General features: G+C 32.8%; 2 protein-coding genes across 3 annotated transcripts in view; both read left to right on the top strand.

Annotated features, from left to right (window-relative positions):
* Window positions 1-16,132, top strand: part of LOC108222790 (protein SWEETIE) — a 42,256-nt gene extending 26,124 nt beyond the window's left edge. Inside the window, exons 30-48 of one of the 2 annotated variants that reach the window (XM_017396704.2) lie at window positions 248-315; window positions 754-847; window positions 1,883-2,070; window positions 3,100-3,229; window positions 3,325-3,393; window positions 6,063-6,119; window positions 6,301-6,387; window positions 6,470-6,598; window positions 9,796-9,999; window positions 10,114-10,566; window positions 11,333-11,398; window positions 12,302-12,399; window positions 12,485-12,581; window positions 12,750-12,885; window positions 13,504-13,814; window positions 13,896-14,030; window positions 14,107-14,271; window positions 14,361-14,486; window positions 15,077-16,132. In XM_017396704.2, the coding sequence (XP_017252193.1) occupies window positions 248-315; window positions 754-847; window positions 1,883-2,070; window positions 3,100-3,229; window positions 3,325-3,393; window positions 6,063-6,119; window positions 6,301-6,387; window positions 6,470-6,598; window positions 9,796-9,999; window positions 10,114-10,566; window positions 11,333-11,398; window positions 12,302-12,399; window positions 12,485-12,581; window positions 12,750-12,885; window positions 13,504-13,814; window positions 13,896-14,030; window positions 14,107-14,271; window positions 14,361-14,486; window positions 15,077-15,472 (3,009 nt within the window). In that variant the 3' untranslated portion in view covers window positions 15,473-16,132. Of the gene's footprint in view, window positions 1-247; window positions 316-753; window positions 848-1,882; window positions 2,071-3,099; window positions 3,230-3,324; window positions 3,394-6,062; window positions 6,120-6,300; window positions 6,388-6,469; window positions 6,599-9,795; window positions 10,000-10,113; window positions 10,567-11,332; window positions 11,399-12,203; window positions 12,272-12,301; window positions 12,400-12,484; window positions 12,582-12,749; window positions 12,886-13,503; window positions 13,815-13,895; window positions 14,031-14,106; window positions 14,272-14,360; window positions 14,487-15,076 lie in introns of those variants that run through there. The other variant, XM_064093473.1, reaches the window with a different exon arrangement.
* A 3,451-nt stretch (window positions 16,133-19,583) lies between these two features.
* LOC108220794 (small ribosomal subunit protein cS23) lies at window positions 19,584-20,486 on the top strand. Its single transcript, XM_017394655.2, has 2 exons — window positions 19,584-19,850; window positions 20,205-20,486. The coding sequence occupies exons 1-2, from the start codon at window positions 19,584-19,586 to the stop codon at window positions 20,484-20,486; spliced, it is 549 nt and encodes a 182-aa protein (XP_017250144.1).
* The last annotated feature ends 821 nt before the right edge of the window (window positions 20,487-21,307 follow it).

Genomic DNA, 21,307 nt, shown 5'->3' with positions numbered 1-21,307 from the left:
TCACTGTTTTTGGCTTATCCATGTTCTGTCTGATTTTGTTTTGACTTTGGTTTGCACTTAATAAATTGTAAATTAGGTATCAGGTGTGGTTCATTGTTTCAGAATCTCCGACTACTTGTCTTTAGAGTAAAAGCTTCAGTATAGGGAACTGGAAACTTAAAAGCATCAGATATTCATTTTCGTTTTTTTCAGTTGTGTGTAGTATACTATCTTTGCAAATCCATACTTTGCTAATTAAATTTTGCAGGCTTCTGTTATTGATGAACAAATAGAAGACACATTATTCCTAATGCTGGATGAGGAAACTGATATTGAGTAGGTTATCTACAAAATTCGCTTTATGATTATACTTCATTGTTGTCTATTGACAGCTTTCTATCACTTTTGTTGATTTGCCATGTGCTGAAAGTTTGTTTCTTTTAAATCTGGCGCAGGCTACTTTTCTGTTCCCTATTTCATATCATGTAATTTATTATTTGATATGCAATTCTGACCATGTCATTCTTTAGAAAAAAGAGCATGCTTATTTCTACAGTCTCGGTCAGTAATATTAACTTCATAAGCGAGGTTTTTCCTTTAGACATAAGACTAGACCACCTCACTATTGAACAGGAAAACAGAATCATGATTTATTTTGCTCCACTAGCAACTGCTAGCCTTTTGTATAAAGTCTAGACTTGTACTCAATTTGTTTGAACAAGTAGAAAGTGTTACCACATATACTGATATGTTGACTTACTATTATTGATGTAGGATTGGTGGCCTGGTGCGTTCCACCATAATGAGATTGCTGCATGCATCATGTCCCTCATTTCCCTCTCACTGGTTGTCAATTTGCCGTAACATGGCAAGTTCATCCTCTCCCTCATTTAATTGCTCTTGGTGGTAGTCTGGTACTATGCTATGATTTTCTTGCTAATTTGAATGTCCAACAAATGCTGTGCAAGTTCATGAAATATAATGAAAAAGAAAAACCTACTTCCAAATGGATCCACTCTACACTTGCTACATTTATAGGTTCAAGTTAACGTCTCCTTAAAATTGACATTCATGCGTGCGCCAAGATAATTTTGTGCTCCAATGAAGTCTACTCGCTTAAGGCACTATTATATGTTTTACAACATGAACCTATGATGCTAAAGGATCCAACATGGACACAAATTAGAGTGCCGGATTCCTTGAACTCAAAAATCAAAGTCTTGCAACATGTTTTACGAGGGTCCGACACTTGGATTTGGACACCGCAATCATTATTTTTATTTTAGTATGATACTTTTATAAATAAAGAGCTTTCATATTATTTCAAGACAATATATAAACATTTGAAACAAAGTAAAATTATATTTATTATATATTCAAATTTGTAACAGGTACAATGTCGAAAGTTGAGTCAAATTTTAATAAATAACTAATTTTGAACGTAGAAAGGAAAGTTTAGATAGTACCAGTATAAAGGACAATATGTTATGTACTTAATTGTTTTTTACAGTTTTAGATGCAAAATTATTGTGACTTAAAACCTAATTACTGTATAACAAATAATTGCACAAATCAAGGCACGAGTTGAAGACTTTATTTCTTCTCTTCTTATTTTAGATGAATTTCACCTCTGTTTACTTACATTTTCTTGTTGTTCTCTTCCTCTTAGAGATAGGCTATCGAACTAAAAGATAGGTTGTCTGAGAGGAGGAGTCCGTTTTCTCGATAAAGTTCTGATCCGGATCCCTGGGTCGTGTCGTGTCGACACGGTATGCCTGGGTATCCTGAGAGTCCGAGCATCACAGTGTTGTACACTATTACATTTGGCTCAGTCACTAATTGGTTAATCTTCTTTCAAATCAAAGTTTTCTGTAGAATGAATAATCAAATATATTTATTTCAGATTCTTGCTACATCAACAAGAAGGGATGACAACTTGACACATGATCACATAAATGGCACAGATGGGGAGACAAGGTCAGAATTTGGAGAAGATGATGAGAACATGGTATCTGGCTCTAAGGACTCACCTGTTGTTCGTGCTAAAAGGGATAAGCACCTCAGATATCGAACCAGAGTTTTTGCAGCAGAGTATGTGATTCTGCTATAGCATATTTATCTCTGTATCAGAATCTAATAGAATAATGCAGTTACTTTTGTGTTAATTGTTGCAGTGCTTTTGATTTCTTATCTCACTTCTACTGCACTATACAAGTTTTAAGGCCAAATATTTTTTTTATTTTTGTACCACTGCTATTGCTCGACCAATTTGCATTGACTATTATCATGGAGACTTTAATGATAACAGGGTATGTGTATAGTAAGTATATTATGCAAGTTATTTCATTAAAACACTTATGACTAAATTTATCTACTTTTAAGTAAAGTCCTGCTAAATATTTTTAAGAACATTTAACATTCATATCTGGACTATCTTGTCTATAAGCACTTATGCATGGTGCCAACATTTGGGTTGTTTAACTAATAATATTGCTGGTATGAGCTTTTCTTTAGGTGTGATTGTACTAATAATCCTGCCAAACTTTGAATTTGATTGTAACAATATGGTTTACAGTACTAAGTTTAGCCACACATCCAGGAAAGTAATTTTTTTTCACTTATGAATCTAGTTAATTTTTTTCAGATTGAAACATCAGCTCTCCTTTCCAGTGTAAATTTACAAAATTGCTTTATTAGGTTTGGACAAGTGTGTCATGTTGTATATATTTATGTTCATTCAGATATTGTAGTAGGCTCTAATTATAATAGTGGCATATATGAATTAGAAGAAGCTTAACCTAAAGGTGACTTTTTCCAAATAATTTAGACATGTTGAGTGATTCCCATTTCACGCAGTTTTGCCTCATTTACTGTCACTTTAAAAATAATATAAGAAATCTAAAACATTTTGGACAGCAATGTTTTAGGTTTCTGAAATTTTGCTATGCATGGAACAGAGGGCATTTATGCTTTACTTAATGTTTCTTGACTATCTGTGTATCTATCCTCATTTGCATAATATAAGAGCAGTCTAAATGTGCATTTTTTTCCTTTAATGCATTACATCAAACCGCTTCTGAAATTATGTTTTAAATGTTATTAACACCACCTGGATACTAGGTGCTTGAGTCATATACCAGAAGCTGTCGGAAAAAATCCCGCTCATTTTGACCTATCTTTGGCAAGAGCCCAAAGTTCTGGTGACTGGCTAGTCATTCAAGTGCAAGAGATTATATCTCTTGCCTATCAGGTACGGATATGATGGAAATCCCAACAGACTTGAATAATGTGCTAGGCCCGTAAATGCTATTATTACTAAACATGTTCTTCTGTATCACTCATTAGATAAGCACGATTCAATTCGAGAACATACGACCTGTTGGTGTTGGGCTTCTAAGTACTATTGTGGACAAGGTATTGCTCTTCATTGTTTATCATTCTAAATTGTTACAAGACTATGTAAGCAGTTGCAATTTATGCGATGAGCCAGAACCTGTGGCTACATTATGTGTTTGCTACTTGCCTTTGCTAGCATTTTTACTATATATATCATGCTATGCGTTATCTTATATACTTTACGAATTTTTTTTAACTGAGGATTTTTTTCCCTGTTGGACCGAGCTTTTGTAAATTGGCTGGCATTATTTTAGTTATTTATGAGCGTTATTCACTATTCCTTAAACAAGCTAATGTGTTTTTTTTTCTCGATCTATCCTCAACTTCAAAGAATCACATGTCGGATATGCCATCCTGTTAATCGTTAGGACAAGGTTAAAAAAAGGGTTGAAACATGGGTAAGACTAAGACCTATCTAAACAGAGAACAGTAAAGCACAGAATACCTCCTCAGATCTATCAAATATTCAACAACAATTTATAATATTCATCTTTGACAATCATAAATAACAAGTAGAAATACTATTACATGGGAGCCAAGTAGTTTCCTAATGAAAATAAAACTTATCCTAATATATGTGCCTGTTTGGGCAGACTTAAAATTATGACTTATGGCTTATAAAAAGTACATCCTACCAATTTCTGGCTTTAAGTCTCTGGCTTGTTTGGGCAGACTTAAAATTATGACTTATGGCTTATAAAAAGTACATCCTACCAATTTCTGGCTTTAAATCAGTTTCTGCCTTATTTCTAACTTTAAACTGACTTCTGACTTATTACACAAACAAACATTTTTGAGCTTAAAGCCTGGGCATAAAAGCCCTGGAAAACACGCTTTATTATATCTAATTTTCAGCATAACACAATAACAGAAAGGGAAAAAATAATTTTTCTTACAGTATTATTCTACTACCATAACGTTGCCAAGTGGATATCCCCCCATGTCTTAGTTATCAAATGTCGAGCGTTTGAGCCTAATTGGAGGCAGATGTGTGGTGTGAGTATTTAAATATTATGCAGTTGGCTGTTAGAATTATGCTTTGAATTTTAAAATTAGATTTATTTTAATAATTGGTTGATGTACTGTTGACCAAATCTTTTAGTTAAATTAGATTAATTTTGAATAGCAATAGTGTTTTTAGGAAGATAGGCCATTTCACTTATGCCCCTGGCTTATATAAAGCTCTTTTCTACTCTATTATAATTATACACACACAGAAATAAATATACAAATGGTATTAGAGCTCTATTCTTGAGGGGCCAATGAAATGCCATCATGACCAATAACCCATAGGCCATAACTATGACCATAAAAATCAAATGCCATGGTTGCAAAGTCATACATTACCATGACCATAAATCACAACATGCAATAGTTGACAAGCCATACAAAAATCATAACCAATGCAAAACCAGAAACTGAAGCACAAAATCACATTCATTAAAAGTGTAGAATGCAACTAATGAGAAGTATGTACAAGAATATAGTCGAAAGTAAAATGATATTCCAGGAAGAGCATAAGAATGCAAAAGAGACTGCCACCCAAGAACATGAATATGATGATATTCTGTCATAATGGCCGATTAAAAGGGAGTGTTAGAATTATGCTTTGAGTTTTAAAATTGGATTTATCTTAATAATTGGTTGATGTTGACGAAATCTTTTGATTAATTTAGATTAGGTTTAGATTTCAATTAGTTTTGAATAGCAGCTGTATCTTTAGGAAGATAGACTATTTCAGTTATGTTCCTGGCTTATATAAAGCCAATGACTTATATAAAGCCCACGCAGATGATAATAATATATATGATTTCAGCTATATATTATTATATATAAATACACACATGGAAATAAACCTTCATTGGCCTAATCCAAAAGTTTCTTACAATATCTATAAAACTTCATCCGTCTCACATAATTAAACTCCAAATAAAGTAATTTGTATTTTAATTCCTTGCTCTGCATCAGTGCACCACTACATTAGTTGATACAGTAATTCACCCGAAAGATCTGCTATATCTTTAAGTTTGAAGGGAATGCTAAGGGAGTAACTTCATGTGGATGAGGTTATCCATTTTAAATTAATTTGCCATCGAAACTGATGATCAGGATTCAATTGACAGAGCTCTGCAGTGAGGAATCTGCACCAGGAGAGTTCCTGAATAGATGTCCCCGAGTGGCCGAGTCCCAAATCTAACAGAAAAAAAGTTTTTAATTGAATATTAGGAGCATAATTCAATTCCAGACAGTAAAAATAATAAAATGTACTAATGAATCCCTCAACATTAAATAAACACTGTAACTTTTAGTTTAAGGCCTGAACTGGCCCCAAATTGTGCAAATTTGCTTGTTTCGGCCGTTTTGCGTTTGGTAAATCCAAGTCAAAAGGCCCAAAACTTTTCACTTTATTACGAATTTGCCCAAGCAAGTACTTCATGTTGAATCTTTTCTTGTTCTCTGTGTTGCCTATGCCATCAGTCAGAAATTATCTACTACAGAATGTTCTCACATCAACAAATATGTAAATGGATAGCTTGCATGCTGTAAAGAGAATTTATGTTAAACTTTTCCTTAATATAGTCTGATTTTGCAACCCACATGCTCTTGTCGAACTATTAGCAGTTTTATCAAATTAAGTTGCAAAATAGTTTAAGTATGATAATGCATTCTGTGTTTCCCAACTTCAGTTTGGAATGATTCAAGATCCTGAGCTTCCTGGACGACTTCTACTAGAGCAGTATCAGGTATTCAAAATTACATATTGATTCCCTAAATGGTGTTATATAACATTACAATTTACATGTGTTGTTTGTAAATCATTTCCTTTGGAGATGCCACTGCTTGACAATATGTGTGTGTGTGTTGCATTTAGAATGCTTTTTAAGGTCTTGTTATTGACAATAATTAGTCTATCTCATAATTTAGGCCCAGCTCATCTCTGCAGTCCGTACGGCATTAGATGCATCCTCTGGTCCTATTCTTTTGGAAGCAGGCTTGCAGCTGGCCACCAAGGTTTGAGGTGTAATAATGTGTCTTACCCAGTTTTCCAAATTATTTGTGAGCTAATATTTGTGCTTGTGCAAAAATATTTCAGATGCTAACAAGCGGAATAATTAGTGGGGATCAAATTGCAGTAAAACGAATTTTTTTTCTTATTTCGCGTCCTCTGGACGACTTCAAAGACCTGTACTATCCATCATTCGCAGAGTGGGTCTCGTGCAAGGTATGCCCTTTGACACTTAGTTATGGTTTTAACTTTTACCGTGGTAATTCGAGGTAAATCAATGGTCGAAGGAGCATTTAGCTGACTAGATGTGTAGTTGTCGATATTAAATATATAATTATATATTATTGTGAATGTGATGACATTAACTATAAGGTATTGACCATTATATAAGTTAGTTATAAGCTACCGAGGATTATGATAATGTCAAGTTATATTTTTGTGTGTGTATGTATATATATATGGTTTGCTCCACAAAGACCTCCTTAAAATAAAAACTAGAAACTAAAATAAAAAATTTCCTAAATCGCGTCGAAATATAGCACATATGGTATGCAATTTGATTGATGGGAGATGGAGAAAGATACAATAAAGCAGCTTTCAAAAAATCTCTATGATTGACGAGAAAAATCGAATTAGAGATAGAGGGGAATATGTGGATTATGTATGGGAGGGTGTCTTAATTGTGTGTGGTGCCTTTAGGGTGCATTAGATTGACTTAATCCAAGGGCTTAAATTAGTTTCTAGTTTATATTATATCTTTTGTTTCTATTTGAGCACTGGCCTATATATATATAGGCCCGGTGATCAAATACAAACCAACCCTTAAATAAAAACTAAAACAAGTACAATTTAGTGACATTCACTTTGGAAAATAGTGATTTGTGTTGCAAAATTAGTGATTTCTTTTAAAAAGTTAGTGTTTTCCAAGTCGTACTGTGATTCCCCTGCGCCCATCTCATATTCCCATGGTTGGACCCACCGAGCCCGTCTCGATATTCGCTTTAGAAATTAGTGATATTTCTGTTGGGTTTGTAGTTTGTAGAATAAAGCTAAATAATCCTAGAAAATGGTCACATACCATATTTTAGTCATTACTTAGAACTACAAAAGTGACATGTTTATACCTTATAAATCATTATTTTAGAAACAAGAAATCATCAATTTAGTTTTTTTTCCAAAATAGGGAATTTGCTTATGGTAGATTTTAGTGGTTGATTATTGATGGTCAATTATAGTGGTAGGAGGTCGATGGTGGAAACAAGTGATGAGAGGAGGTTTGTGGCGGTGGTAAGTGATTAATAGTGATGACAAGTGGTGATAATAGTGAGTGGTGGCAAGGGGTCGCGGGACATGCTGTCCGTGGTTGGTATATGGCCTTGATAGTGGTAGGTATTTGTTAGTAGAAGCATGTGATTTACGTAGTTAGAAATAGTGATTGTTAGAGACTAATTTCTAGTCGAATTTAGCTTTAGGTTCCACTTAGAATCCCCCTTGTTAGCTGTTTAAACATTAGAATTAATGAAGCATTACCTTCTTTATGAAATATATAATATATAATAATACATTAACTCTTTTTTATTTGCGCATTATTCATTTAAAATGTTTTGTTAAAACAATTTGGAATATTTTCTTCTTAAAAAACTATTCTATTTTACAAAAAATGTTGCATAATTTAGAAATAAAAATATTGTGTGTTGTAGAAGCACATCATAGTTTATAATATATAAAAAAGTGTCTTGCAATATAACCAAACACATTGTCTGATATGTACCAGTACACCAGGACCAATAAATATGGATTGTTGATTAAACAACAATCTAAGATTATCATTTGTTTCAAGTTCCAATTCAGGATCAAGTTCTAACTATACGACATATCTATTTTATACTATTAAACGTTTTCGCCATTCAGTATTTGGGCCGATCCACGGGTCTCATTATAATGCAAACAAATTACGTAGCACAAAGCCCACAAGTCTTCATTCATATTCTCAAAATTAAACGGGATGTGTTACACAGATCGACAGATTAATCTTAAATTTCTATGGGTTGGCTTTATAAAGCATTGTTTCTCAATTTTTAAAATATTTGCAAAATCAAATTCAACCTAAAGTTTATATTTTAGGAAAAAAAATCAAAATTTGAACAGAAACATAAATCTTATGAATACCACAGTCTTACTCTACAACCATAGTTTGCAAGTGACCAACATCTTATTCTCCTTTTCTTTTGCCACACTTCCCAGATCCTAGTGGTCGGGATTTGAAGTTTCGTAATCACTCGGCTTTAATAGGCATCTAAAGTTGCACACTTGTGCGCCTATGAATGGTATCTAAGACTAGTTCCGGAAATATAGTGTAAATTACAAACGGGTTGGAAAATAGCGACATGGTAGTTTCTAAAATTCGAAAGTCCTATTATAATAACTCCATAATAATAACTCCATAATTTTAACAAGTCTAAATTCATACCATAGTCTAAATTCATACCATAGTCTAAAATTCGAAAGTCCTATTATAATAACCAAAAATCATATTGGATACTAAAGTCTGAAACTCCATAATAATAACTCTAACAAAGTCTTAAAATAATATGAATATAAGTCCTCAAGTCCTATATATATACTTAAACACATGTACCACATAAAAATTAATATACATAATTATTCCAACTAACAAATTTATTACTAAATTATGAACTTGACGATAACTTACTAGGGCTTGGTGTTTTTAAAGGTCACAGTATATTATACACACACACACACACACACACACACAAAAAAAAAAAAACACATATATAAATATTACCCATTTGACCAAAGTCCGAACTGCCTCTGAATTCCATGTCGATGGCAATTTGCCTCCAATTTGTCTGGCGATTATTGGTTTACTGGTCAACGATTAACAACCATGCACTCACCTGTTATTGATTTAATCTGGAAAAGACTTTTGTTGGTATTTTTGCTGGTCTTTCCGTTTTAGTTTTTACTATACAATAATATAAGCTATTTGTTTTATTTATTAATTAGAAAAATTCGACTTGTGACCTTTTAAACTCGTAAAACCTCAAAGAAAATATTCGTCCCTCTTGGCCCTTAAGTTTGTTCTGTGTACCTGAACCTTCTTTTGAAGTTTATTCTAATCTTGCCCTTAGCGAATCCGTAAATTCCGGTTGGACTCTGCCAGAAAACTGATTTTTTTCCCAGTTTTATCCATAAATTTTTCTTAAGTTAGTACTTCTGGCAAAGGTTTAATGGGTACAAGATTAAAAAGGGTAGGATTGTACAAAGGACTAATAAAAATTGTAGTGTGAGAAGTTTTTTAACTTTCAGGGTTCTTTTGTACAAATAGACATACTTCAAGGGAAGAATTGTTAATAACCATTGTTTGTTTACTTTATTTTCCTGCTTTGTAGATCAAGATAAGACTTCTCACTGCGCATGCTTCTCTAAAATGTTATACCTATGCATTCTTGAGGAGACAGCGTAGCGAGATCCCGGATGAGCAACTAGCACTCTTACCATTATTTGCAAAAAGTTCAAGTTTACTGGGGAAGTATTGGATACGTACCTTACAGGACTACAGTTATGTATGCTTCCGCCTGCAAACTAAAAGTGAAGTAAGCGCAATACAGGAAACTTGTATTTGTAATTCTGTAGCTAACATGAAGTCAAGTATTAACCTGTTGAAGTTTTTTACCCATTCTTACTAGTGTTTTGCACTGTCTATACAGTGGAAACCTTTTCTTGATGGAATCCAATCATCCTTGGTCTCCTCCAAGTTGGAGCAGTGTTTGGAGGAAGCCTGGCCAGTAATCTTGCAGGCAGTTTCTCTTGATGCAGTTCCTGTGAATTCTAGTGAGAATGGATCTTCCATTAGCAAAGAAGATACATCCAAAAGTGACTTATACTCTGGATATAGCATGGTTGAACTGGATTTGAAAGATTATCAATTCCTGTGGGGGTTTGCTCTACTTGTTCTCTTTCAGGGGAGGGACAAACTTGATAAAAATATAATACCTGTGGGTTCCGTTAAATCTAAAAGTGGCAAACATTCTTTAGCGGAAGATACACTTACAGCTTTGAAGTTATACGAGATTGTGTTACCAGTATTCCAGTTTCTCTCAACCGAAAGGTTCTTCAGTAACAAGTTTCTCACAATGGATATCTGTAATGAACTTCTTCAGGTGATACTCTTTTAAGCCTGAACTTATGTATCCTTACATGGTCGAGACTTCCTAATATGTTTAATATGAGTGAATAGTTGACTTTAGTTACATAAGAATAAGAATTTACAGATAGGACAAGCCTTCATTTTCAGTGGTCGGATAAAAAAACACGTGCAAGACTGTTGTCAGATTGTTTTTTCTAATATCCGTACCTCCATTAAAAAAAATAGTGATGTTCTGGTCAAAATGTTAGACAATAAATATGAGTGGGTTTTTGAAGCAATGTCAAGTGCTCTGGCTGTCTGCAATGTGCATTGTTCAACATTCGAACATCTTCTGATTATATAAATATATTAATTTCCTAGGTGGTGCCAAGTATACAAGTTTCTTTTCAAAAGTCTATGTACTGCGAGTACTTTTACATTTACTTGTGATTGCTCAAATGTTGTCTCTTAATAATGGAATGGAGTACTAGCTGAAGGCCTTTACTGCCAGTTATCAACAAAAAGGCATAGGTTTTAGGTATTATTTCCCACTGCACGCAAATACCCATTTTAACTGATGTTTCTTTCAGATATATAAGTATTATAAATAGGAAGCATCAGAAAATAAATCATATTACACCTGTAAAATTTATCTATGTTGATAATGATTGTAATACCTGGTTAGGAGGCAAGTCTGCATTAGTGACCTTACTGCAAATTTGAATTATCATCATTACAGTTACTTTCCATTCTTTGGCAGTTTGTGAACTGTTTGTATTATCCATATACAATGTTTGCAGGTGTTCTTCTACTCCACTTTCATGGAGGATACATGGGATAGTCTTGCGATCTCTGTTCTGTCAAAGGTAAATTTCTGCAAGTATTTTCAATTTTTTGTTATTTAAATAGACTAATGATAATTTTGCTGGTACAAACAATTTGATGATGATAACAAAAGAACATCCAGCAGATCTGTGGAGATTTTAGTGATAGTATGTTGGAATTGGTTTTTACTGTGTAGTTTTCTTTTCCCCAATTGTGATCTGTTTGTCTTTTGACTTCCCTATGATCCTACTTTTAATTGTCTCATTCAATGAATATACACACCTATTTGGTTGGCTTTTCCAGTTTTAATTTATATGATTGGAATGGTGGAACTAATGGAAATTGCTGATTTATACTTATATAATGGTACACATTTTGTTCCCTCCAACCATATGAAAAGTTATAGATCATCACATATCCTCCATTGTTGGTTTATATCGCTACGCTATTGGTCAATTTTGCATTTTTAGTTTCAATATTATGGTTTTTATAGGCCAAAATTTGACATAATTATTTCCCTTTAAATATTGAATTACTGCATATTTACCATTGACGTTGTAACTTGATGAAGTTTCTTTGATGCAAGCACGTTAGTACTGCCTCTTTCTACCCAAACTGACTGGTCTGGGCTGAATCCAATTTATTGTAAAAAAATAAATGAAGAAATTCGAGCAGCAGTAAGATTCCATACTAAAATAAAAGAACGATTCATGTAGTACTCTCAAGTGCACATTGTTAAAATTGTTTAAGAGTCCAACTTCATACTTGCACATCTTGCTCTGTGCACACTATGCTCTGATTGGTTGAGAAGTTATTGTTTCTTGTGTGTACTTTTGTTTGTGCAAGTGTTTGTGGGTCGGTGGGCTGTTGAATGACTTTGTTGGCTGCACATTCTAACAAGTAAGAACAAGCACTAGTAAGTAAACTAGCATCCTCCTATGCAGATTGTGCAGAACTGCCCTAAGGAATTCCTTGAAGCAGATAAATTTGCATATTTGGCAGCAGAACTATGTTTAGCTTTCCTGTTCAAATTCTTGAGAAGGTATGAATAATTATTGCCTTGTTGGACTTTTATACTTTTTAATTGCAACAGGAGCTGATACTTTGCTGCACTGTTTTTTCTGCAGTGCTAATGCAAGTTCTCAATGTCTTCCTGGTTGCGAGGATTTAATTTCTGTGTCTCTAACTGCTGCAAAGGAAATTTTGGGACGCTCTGAACTTAAGGTGGACTATTGTTATATTACATGCATTATTATTTTATGCAGTAATTTTTGTCATTTAAGTAGCTTGACGACATGATTATTTAGAAAATCTGTGCAACTTATTCACCTGTCTTTTTTTCTGCTACAAATATTATCTTTCTCATGATGGATAAAATGCATATTCCTGCAGAAGCAATTTCAGTTGATGTTGGCATATATTTCGATGGGCTACAAATGCAGTGAAGGAGCTTCAACTGAATCATGTTTTGCTAAAGCCAATGATTTTGTTCAGTCTATAAGTCACTTAATAAAAAATCACGTTGACGGTGAGAAATATAACTTTTCTAATGATCCTATGATTCTTATGCAGAGTTTTGATAATCAAGGGTAAAAGTTTTTCTGTCAGTTCCCTTAGTACTTTGTCTACATTTGTAACATTTCATCTGCCAAAGTCTTTACATTTGCCGCTTTATTAAAGTTAATGTTGATGTAAGAATATTATCTTGCTCTCTTTAAACGTTGTCAGCAAATGTCATGTGGTGGAAGGTACTCTGTTACTTTGAAGTATATAACTTGTTACCAGTCCTTATTTATAACTTAAGAGCATTTGGTCATATCAGCATGGAGAAATGCTGGGTTTGGTATATATATTGTGTAGGTTGAAAAATACAGGTAGTAAAGATATTGTGTGCAGCTACTGAAATAAAGATATATTGTTGTCTGTATGTAATAAAATAACTTAATTTCTTCTCTACTTTCTTGGATGTAACCTTTAAAGCCCCGGCATAGTTACTATGAAAATCTTTTTGGCACGTCTATAATAAAAGAATATATAAAGTTACATCTATAATACTTCTTCGATACTAATGTATCGTGCTGTGATAAACAGTGATTTATGTTTAGAAGGATAAAAGGCATCAATACCATTTGTTCTATTTTCGCAGACAAGTCTAAGCTTGGTGAAGATGGTATTTTCGTGTTACGAACAATAATCGGAGCTTGCATTGATTTGTTTATCAGTCTAACCAAGGATTGCATCAAGAGCATACATCTAGTGGACAATAAGAAGTCTAACTCATGCAAGCTGCTGCAAATGAAACTTGCACTATTTCTAGAGCAAATGGCTTCATTTGCTAAGCTGGCATATGAAATTGAATCCTTTGGGGACAACGTAGAAACCAAGCCAATGCTATTTACTGTTTTAAGTAATTGCACTCGATGTATCCAAGCTAGTCTTGCTGATCAAGAAATACAGGTAATAAACTAAGCAAATTATATCTTCGAAGCCATGATCTTGCAAACATATATAGTATCATGCAAAACTTTGTGTTGGCAGGTAAAGTCGGTTGGGTTGCAAGTGTTACGCGGCATTTTACTTCGTGGAACTCATGGTGGAAGGAGCTGTTTTCTGATTTTTTTCATTAGTGAGATACTTAAAGATGTTATTACTATAGTTCAGCAGAATTTAGTGGTATGATTCTTTGTCTTATCTCTGGAAACTTCCATATTTGTCACTTCTAATAATCCGTCTCATTCTCCTGATACAGAAACCCATAAACATGGAAGCAGTTATTGTAACTGGGGAGTGTTTGAAAATCTTAATGCTTCTCCAGACGTTGTCAAACAGTACTGAATGTCAAAAGGGTCTTATGCACTTGCTATTGGAAGTTGTTGTACTTGTTTTCTCGACAACAGAAAAAGAAATGTCCCAGGTTATTGTGGATATTCAAAATTGAGCTTAAAACATCTTCCAAGTTGCAAGTATTTTATCTTCTTATTTATTAACATGTATATGGTGCAGGAAGTCAAGGAGTTGAGGAATACGGCAGTACGACTTGTGTCTCAACTTGCACAAATTCCTAAATCTGCTGCTTATTTTAAAGATGTTTTGCTAGCAATGCCTGCTGGGCGAAGAGAGATGCTGCAGGTGCGTTTCGATTTGTTGGGACTTGGGTATTACCACTACTTCTACAGTGGTGGAGTTTTATTTGGTTATATGCACTTATTTTCGTTAAATGAGCTTACTATAACATTACTGAAGATAGCCCCGGGTTCGACTCTTGCTCACCCTGAGAAGTATTAGAACAGATACTCGTTTCAAAGGCATATAAGCCTAAATTGTCAAACACGAAATATTTGAGTAAAGAGCTGTTTGGAATCTGTGAGATCCATATCACCAAAACCAACCAATTAAATACCTATTTTCATCCACTTGGCGTTCTGTCGGTAGACTTCGATATAGCATTTTGACATATATATACACAGTAACACAATGTCACAGCTACTTGTTCTGATGTCAACAAGTGATGAGATAGTAAATTTTGCTCTAAAAGTTTAGTGCATTATATATGATCTGTGTGGTGATGATTCCAGTTAGTTTGCATATAGGTTAGTAATCAAATAACTGACCTGTATCTAACCTGACATTATTTGTTCGAATGTAATTATTACAAGCCTGCAATTCTTTTGTTTTTACTCGAAGAATTTTTCTAATCTGAGATGTTTGTGTTTTTTCAGGGCGTAATCCGTGCTTCTGTGATGCAAGATCAGAAAACAACACAAACAAAATCACCTACACCACTTTTGGTGATTAAGTTACCCCCACAAGCAGAATCAAGTAAAGAGAAAAAGGTTGCTTCATCGCCCCCTATTGAACATGAAAACAGTAGTGAGGAAGAGGAAGATGACGACTGGGATACTTTTCAGTCTTTTCCAGCATCTGCGAATGAAGTAGATCCAAGCACAGAAGTAGAAGAACCAAATGATATACCTATTCCAGATGTTACTACCGAAGACACCGAATTTCAGGAGGATAGGGAAACTTCATCTGCAGTGGAGAAACCAGATCAGAGGAAAGAAGTTGAAGTGAATATGGAGGATGAAGTTGAAGGAAAGAATACAACAGACGACTAGATTAGAGCAGCATTGTTGCTGGATTATCGGAAAAGCTAGGATGACAGCGTAAAAGTGTTAACACCTAGTCAGTGGTCACGGCAATAGTGTTTTGACGTGTTTATGCATTGTGCTGCTGGTTGTTATTTATTCATATGCTATTATGGCAACATGGCTGATACATGGTCTATTTCAGCTGGTCCAACAATTAAGGCATTGGCAACCTCCGAAGACCAATGTACTATACCTGCTTGGCTACTCACGACCAACCAAGAGAACTCGAGAAGGTTGTGTTTGCACCTTTTCCTTTACTTTGAGGCTGAACTAGCAGTGTATATAATTTGTTGTGGCTATAGATTTTTTACTCCCGGAAAATGCTTGGCAGTAGAAAGTCCATTTTGTACAAAGGGTACTGTCAATATGTGAGCCTGTTTTTTTCCCCTAAAAACATATTATTAGATTGCTCTGAAGTTTGTATCTTAGACAGAAGTGGTCAAGTTTGTGTAAATCAAGTACATAACAGTTGATGGAAATGAGAAACACTGGATGCAAATTGTTGTAAGCTTAGTATTTGGATATTTTTAATATTTGGAGTTCGGATGATGTATAGAAGAAGCTAATCTCTCTTTAGAATGCTGCTTCTTTTTGGATAATACCCACAATAGGCTATTTTATATACCATCTACACTCCCAAATTATATTTGTTCATTTACCATTTATTATATTTAATGTTATTATTATAATTAATGTCACACTTTTTATTATATTTAATGTATTAATATAATTAATGTAATAATTACACAAGCATGTAACTTCCAAATACATAATTTCCATAATATGCAACTCAAAAATATGTTATAGGATGATGTTCATTTCAGAATCTTTAGCCTAATAACCTTTTGAAACTCTCAAAGTATTAATTAGGATTCTACACTAAAACTGCACATGCAAAGACGTAATGCTTATGTATTATATTTTAAATTATTTTTGAGCACATATAAGGATGTAAAAATCATGCATTTAGATTTAGATTCTGAAAATCTATAGAAAATTTAAGATTATACCACTAAATTTTAATGGTTTCAGGTTCTATTTTAAGGATGGATTCTCTTGCGACCTTTATATAATATAATTTTAATCAAATCTATCAATCGTGTAAATAGACTCTTTTATTTAAAAATTATAATTTTTATTTATTAGATGATATCATCCATCTGTGTCGAAATTATGAATTATTCAAAATATTAATTATTGATGATTTATATGAGTTAAGTTCCATGTAGTTCACATATTTACTGTGGTACCGTAGACCACGTATGTTCTGAAACTATAGAATGACGTAAAAATATTGCAAAATGTATGAAACTTGTTATTTCGTGAAATACATTCCATAAATATCACTATTTCATGAAAAATATTGAAAATCATTTATGTTCGACAAATAGAACACATATGTTCTATAATATGTAAATATGTTCTGCAAACTTAACATGTTTTGCAGAATAATGTGTTTTTCACTATTTAACTTGTCGAATGTTTAGGATTGTCAAAATTTTTAACAAAATAATGATTTTTATAGAACATGATTTGCAAAATAACACATTTTGTAATGTTTTTATGTCATTCTATAGTTGCAGAACATACGTGGTCTACGGTATTACAGTACAGTAAATATGTGGACCACATGAAACTTTGTTTTTTAGATTTAATAAATAATCAAAAACAAAAATAGAGGAAATTTGTTCCATGTGGGTTAATTTATAATAAATTGTCGACGGTTCTTAATCTCAAATTCAGTTATGATTTATACTATCGGAAACATGGTTGCTAAATGCAAATCAATTTTGCTTGATGCAATTCACCGAAATTACTCTACTGTCCTTCTTGTTGTTTTAGGTGCACATTGAATGTCTAGTTTGTTGGAGTCTTACAGCTCATCAACACTGGTTAGAATTTACTCATTTACTCGTGCAATGTGTAACCGTTTCTTAATTTTATATGTAAACCAACATATCATGATTAAATAACATGAATATATTACTCTGTGATTAATTTTTTTTAACATTTTCTAAAAGAATTTTGATTTTAAACCCACATTTTTAAGTATTTCGAAAGGATAGTCAAAATTATAATTATAATTTTTCTTTTATAAATAAAAATATATAATCTAAATTTTAATCACAAAAAGTTAATACAAACTAACTAATTGTGTCCTGCATTTAGAATATCTGAAATTACATGCTCAAACTCAAAATGACAAATAAAAATTATAAGAAATAAGTTTTATTAAGTATTTTATTTGTATGTTTATTTATATTTGAGAGGACATATTGTGATTATATTTACTTGCTACGCTGAAAATTAGTATATACTCCTTAGGGTTAAATTTAATAGGGGCTTGACACTTTTAAGAGTTTTGACTGCACACATGAAATTATCATTTTCAATTTTTAATATTTTTATTCATAAAAAAAATTTAAAAAAATATATAATTTTAAATATGCGGTCAAAACTCTTAAAAGTGAATGTAAAAAAGTCAAGACACTAATATATCCAGAGAGTATAATTTTTGACTATCATATTTAGTAGTAAAATTTAAGCATGCATCAGCACTTTGTAATATTTGCTTAAATTTATTTATTTATATAAAATAATAATTATTCAGTATCGAGTAACTAGATATCAAAAGCATGATTTGTATATAATATTTTCTATTTTTTTGTTTAACTCATGTGCTTATAGTTATCATTTTCTTTTTTCAACATGTATTTTAAAATAAAGACTAATTGCTCCACTAACTTTTACTTCAAATTATTATTTAAAGGAATAAAATTGAAAAAATTATTTATGGCGCTGTCTTTTTTATTCGACTTAAAATACATATAAACAATCTATACGAGAGACAAATAAAATATTATTTTTTTATAAAATAAGAACAATATATATACTACGATAAAAGGAGTTCAAGATAAATTGATTTCACTTATTTTTAAAAAAATACATTTTCACTAAACACGATGATATATTAATTATACTGAAAACATTGACGAAAATAAAATATTTTTTCAATAATTACTAATTGTGTGATGTCAATTTAAAATTTGATATATATTCAAGAATTGAATTTAAAATTTTAACCAAAGACAATTTTAGTGAATTTATATAATAAGTAGAATATGATAAAATTATTAATAAATTAAAGTATTTCTTCTGAATAATAACCTAAACATAGGAAAACACTAAATGCCAATGCTCCTCGTAATCATCTAAGCGCCTTTAATGCATCACACTCACATTCTATATTTAATACATACTAGCCTTTAACCCGTGCGAAGCACGGGCGGTTATATAATTCGTAATTTATTATTTATAATTTAAATTTTAACATTGTTTTATTAGTATTTTAGTATTGGTGGATTGAATTTTAATTAAATTATATTATTCAACTGACTATATTTTCTCCCGATTACTTAAAAATGGACAAACCCTAATAAATATATATATAGTACATTTAAACTGAATTTAGTACACGTAGATTTAAAAATAAAAAATTCTAATCTTTTCGAACATAGATGTAATACATTTGAAAGATTCAGTAATCTAATCAATCGAATTTCAACGTAATTTTGTAATTTTGATTTTTTTTGACAACAATAACTTTTAAAATTAGAGTTATAAGGAGTTATGTAATGGTTATATTAAAATTGAACACGTTAAAGTTAAAAAGAGTTATATGAAGATTTTTGTTAAAAAATGATATTCAAAATTGTATATTTATAATTTTATTTATAACATCATTATAATTTTTTAATGAAATATTATATAATAATGTATTGTTAGGAGTGTTTTTAGTATTTGAAACTGTTTATAATACTAATAGACTCCACATTTATAGACTTGTAGTACCAAAAGGAGAGTACCAAACCAAAAAATATAACTAAAATCTTGGACTACAAATTATACCCATGTTGGCTTATTATAATATAGTATAGTATAGTATAGATTAACTGTACTAAGAGGTTATGAGAGTAATTTGTGCGAATTACATTAAGCAAAACTGATTTGCATTTAGCAACACCCGGTATAAAAGAGCTGAAGTGGCCGTCTGTGTTCTCATAGAATCAGCAGGAAGATGTTATCTTCAACAACGTTGTCACCGGGAGCTGGACCCTCTTCTTTTTGCACCACTTACTGTAATAATCATTTGTTGCCAATTCGTCGTCAACTTCATCCTTCACCTTCTATTCACTTGAACCCTCTAATTAGGGTTCTTCCCCATTCAATTTCTGGTAATAACAACAATAAAATTAGACATTTTTATGCTTCATCTGCTGCCGCCGCCGTTGAAACTTTCACGGACGATTATGACTCTGACTCCTCAACTCCACTTCAATCAAAGGTCTCTCTCTCTCTCTCCCTCCCCCTCCCACTCTCCCCCCCTTCTCTCTCTCTCTCTCCCTCTCTCCCTCTCCCTCCCCCCCTCTCTCTCCCTCTCCCTCTCTGTCTCCCTTCCTCCCTCTCTCTCTCTTGCTCTCGCTCCCGCCTCCCTTACCAGTTACTCAAAATTTTTTACTCTTTGATTAATTCAGTTTACTGTCAATCAAATGCATCAATTAAGTAATTCGTTTTATGTATGTATTTACAAAGAGCATAAAGTGCATTTAGTAAAAAAAATAATGAAAAAGAGCATAAATGGTATTCTCTTGAGGCACATTTTCCTGTCAAAATATTGAATTTGTGATGTGATAAACAGAAGCTAGGGGTGGTGGTGAAGCCGATGGAAAAACCGAGGCTTGTGTTGAAATTTGTATGGATGGAGAAGAACATCGGTCTTGCACTTGATCAAGTGATACCGGGGCATGGTTCTATTCCTTTAAGTCCTTACTATTTTTGGCCTAGGAAAGATGCTTGGGAAGAACTTAAGGTCATGCTAGAGCGAAAGCCTTGGATATCTCAAAAGGAGGTGGTTATTTTGCTCAATCAGGCCACTGATATTATCAACTTGTGGCAACAGAGTGGGGGTGATCTACTTTAAGCTGCTTTCATTTTGGTAAATTACGTGCTTGAGCTATGTTTGTCGTAGCTAACTTTGTTGTAATTTTATAGTAATATCTCTCTGAATCGCTTGAGTTACTCCTACTAAATTTTGTGGAACATAATATATTGCTTGCTAAAAGTAAACAAATATCTTTTCTCTTACTTGATTAGGCTGTATCTTTCCCCTTAATTGGGCTGTTTTTTTAAGAATGAGGGAAGGGAAGGCGCACCAGGATACCTTCAAGGATGAGGGCGGTCGCAGACTATGCCTCTTGTTAAGAATACAGTAGTCCTGATGGTGATTCAGGACAGGTCTTTGGAAAGTCTGGGAATGGGATACAGTGAAGAGTTGGTGTGACTTATGAGGGTTTAAGAGATTTGCTTTAAGTTGAATAATGAGTAGTGACATTGATTTATAATTATCTAGGTCAATGAACCTGATGGCAACCACTTTTTTGAAAAGAAGAAAGAAATCAAGATGAAAACCACATTATCGAAAGGATTTGTAATGTACAGCTGATTTTTCGGAGCATCTCTTGTTTGATTTAAGGATTCCAAATGGAGAAATAGAAATCTACCAGGGAAAACTTGGTGGTTATCGAGTCTGGGATTAACTAGTCCACTAGTTAAAACTAATAGTATATTACATATATAACTTCATAATTTAAACACACACAAAATTCGATGGTGTGGTTGAATTTAGAATCAAATACTATTTTACAGGATTCATCATCTTAAACTCAGAATGAATGCAGAACTGTCACCTCTTTTTCTCACAAACCACAGCTTTCTTAGTCAAAATTCATAAAGAGACTGATT

This window comes from Daucus carota, chromosome 5 (assembly GCF_001625215.2).
Source record: "Daucus carota subsp. sativus chromosome 5, DH1 v3.0, whole genome shotgun sequence".
NCBI lineage: Eukaryota > Viridiplantae > Streptophyta > Magnoliopsida > Apiales > Apiaceae > Daucus > Daucus carota.
Note: the sequence above shows the minus strand (reverse complement) of the source record. Positions and strands in the feature narration are given on the sequence as shown.

Bases quoted from the DNA above. Each gene is read 5' to 3' on its own strand.
- LOC108220794 (XM_017394655.2), top strand. From the start codon at position 19,584: ATGTTATCTTCAACAACGTTGTCACCGGGAGCTGGACCCTCTTCTTTT. The intron at 19,851-20,204 runs GTCTCTCTCTCT...TGTGATAAACAG, and splicing joins CAACTCCACTTCAATCAAAG to AAGCTAGGGGTGGTGGTGAA.